The following is a 2,479-nucleotide window of genomic DNA, read 5'->3' on the forward strand; positions in this document are numbered from 1 at the left end:
AAAACAAAATATTTGAATTACTTTGAACATCTTGTGTAATTAATCTTTCCATGTAATAGTAGCATAAAACATTGTAAGTACTGTAGTGTAGTTATGCATGTAATGTACAAAGTATGAATAAAGACTTATCAAAATTGTACTTTATTAGCAATAGCAGTAAATCAAAACTAAAAATTAAGTGTAATTTAAATTCATTACTAATATATTAGCAGTATATTTAAAGTATATTAAAAGTATATTTTTAATATACTTCTATGACAGAATTAGTACACAAAATATCCTAATCAAACTCTTGAATACTAAGCATACTAAAAGTTCTAATTTAATGCTATTTAAATACTATTAAAATATACCAAGCACAAAAAAAGTTGTTCCAAAATAGTACAGTTTAAGTACATCAATCAAAGTATGTTAAAATTTAGCATACTACTAACATACACTTTTTTTTTACTAGGGACCACATTCCAAGTTCAACCAGGAGCCGAACCAGGAGGCTCCGCTGAAGCAAAACAACGACACACCAAGAGCTGGGGTCAAAGGTCAAAATGCACCAAAAATAAACAGTCAAAACTTTATTAAGGTAATAGTTACTGGAAACCATCAGCAAGTTTTACTGGACAAGATAAAAAAACAAGAACAGATTCAATGAAACATTCAGAAAATATATTCACTAATGAACTAGAATTCATTCTCTGATAATAAACAGAAAATAACCAAATGATAATCAGATAAACACATAATAAATACATAATTATCAGCCTGACAGACCTGAAAGTGTTTCATTGAACTGAGATCTTCCTGCAGACTAACTTTACCTAAAATATTAAGGTTCATTCAGTTTTTTAAATTTATAGAATAAAAATAGAAACCATTGCTAAATATGTCATTAAAACAGCTAAAATAAAATATAGTTTAAAAGAACAAACAGCCTGCTGCAGCCGTCAGAGCAGAACGTCCTATTTAAAACCCATATTCCCACAGAAAACGCATCACTTCAACATTCAGGCTTAAAAACTCATTTCACACATTACAGTAGCATAAAACCAGAGCAGCAGGTTGCTGGGAGCAACACCAGCTTCCTGTCAACGCTCAGTTTCAATCCCTCCGTCTGCGTTTACTTCCCGTCATCGCCTGCGGGGCCCCTTGTCCAGCAGACTGGGTGACAATCAGGGCTCTGTCCAGCGACTCGCTCTCGCCGTGCTGCAGCTGCTCCCTCCTCTCTCTGAAAGCGTTGGCATCGGACAGCAGCTGGTACTGCAGCTGGTGGAGCCATGGACCGCAGTACAGCCTGGAGGCAGGGCCAGGGGTCAGAGGTCAGCTAGAATACATCCTGTCTGACGATCAGCCGGGTGTTTACCTGCAGCAGTGCGGCTCTGGCAGAGGGAAGCACAGCAGCTGGTTCAGGTGGAGGCTCTGCCTCAGGCAGGTCAACCAGCGGCTGAAGGCATGAGCAGCACTGGCCTGCAGGGGGCGCTGAGCAGCCACCACGCCCGGCGTGGACCGGACCGCACTGCCTGGAACACGGACACACCATCCAACTGTCATCCAACCGTCATCCAACCATCATACGTCACCCAGCTGAGTCTCACCTCCATCAGTGTTTCCTTGCAGGAAGCCGAGGACCAGAGCCTGGAGGCAGGACGTGTTGAACCTGTCGGGGTTCTGCTGGTACCAGAACCGGGTCACACAGAGTGGCAGCTTCAGCTGGTCCGGGATGTGTTCAATGTCCAAGCCTGAACATCCCAGAGCTTCATACAAGACGGTGCGGCGCAGACCCTCAGGAGCCTGTGGAGGAACAGAGTCATGATTTCTTTGCACAGTTTTATTTTGGATCTTGATCCTTAGAAGAGAAGTTAACCTGGACCGCTGTTCAGTCTGGGGCTTAAAGGTGACCCCCTCACCGGACAAAGAAGCAACACAGAGGACCTCAGTGGATCCTTCATTCTACCCAATGTCTATTCCCTGTGCTACTGCAGAAGAGAGCATCCATCCCTCCCTTCCCTCTCCTTCCTCTAACTCTGTCATTCTGCCCAGTGAGGGACTCTGCTTGTCATAAAAGCCGCTCAGTTAGCCGTGAACACAGCGCCACAGACACTGGACCCATGTGGAAGGGCTTACTTATAGGCTTCACTTCTGGATCTCTGACCAATGGTTGGTAGTCGGTACCACACTGAGATCAATGAGCCACTCTTAGTCTAACCTCAGCAGCAACAAATGCAGCCCCCAGGATCAGTGGAGCACTGAGACCTGCGTAGGGCAGCATCGCCTCTGGAGGTGGGCATCGTCCAAAGAGAACGTTTATGTTTTACAAAGATGCAAACGATAGAAATAAAATACCACCAAGAACACAGCAGATTTTTTAGATTTTTAGAGACATTAGTTTGTTAGTTTGATCTCGTGACATGTTGGTATATCCCTAATGTGTTCCATCCTTGGCCTGTTCCATCTCTAACGTGTTCCAACCCTAACGTGTTCCATC

At 43.5% G+C, this 2,479-nt stretch overlaps 1 protein-coding gene across 1 annotated transcript; it reads right to left on the reverse strand.

The window, feature by feature from the left end:
• Window positions 1–557: 557 nt before the first annotated feature.
• Window positions 558–1,943, reverse strand: LOC106938058 (protein asteroid homolog 1-like). The gene is made up of 4 exons (XM_015019884.1): window positions 1,902–1,943; window positions 1,590–1,785; window positions 1,358–1,514; window positions 558–1,288 (listed from the first exon to the last, which is right to left on the reverse strand). The coding sequence occupies exons 1-4, from the start codon at window positions 1,941–1,943 to the stop codon at window positions 1,096–1,098; spliced, it is 588 nt and encodes a 195-aa protein (XP_014875370.1). The 3' UTR covers window positions 558–1,095.
• Between the last annotated feature and the right edge of the window lie 536 nt (window positions 1,944–2,479).

The sequence above is a fragment of the Poecilia latipinna genome, unplaced genomic scaffold (assembly GCF_001443285.1).
Source record: "Poecilia latipinna isolate Pla-1442-1.1 unplaced genomic scaffold, P_latipinna-1.0 Scaffold2499, whole genome shotgun sequence".
Lineage (NCBI taxonomy): Eukaryota > Metazoa > Chordata > Actinopteri > Cyprinodontiformes > Poeciliidae > Poecilia > Poecilia latipinna.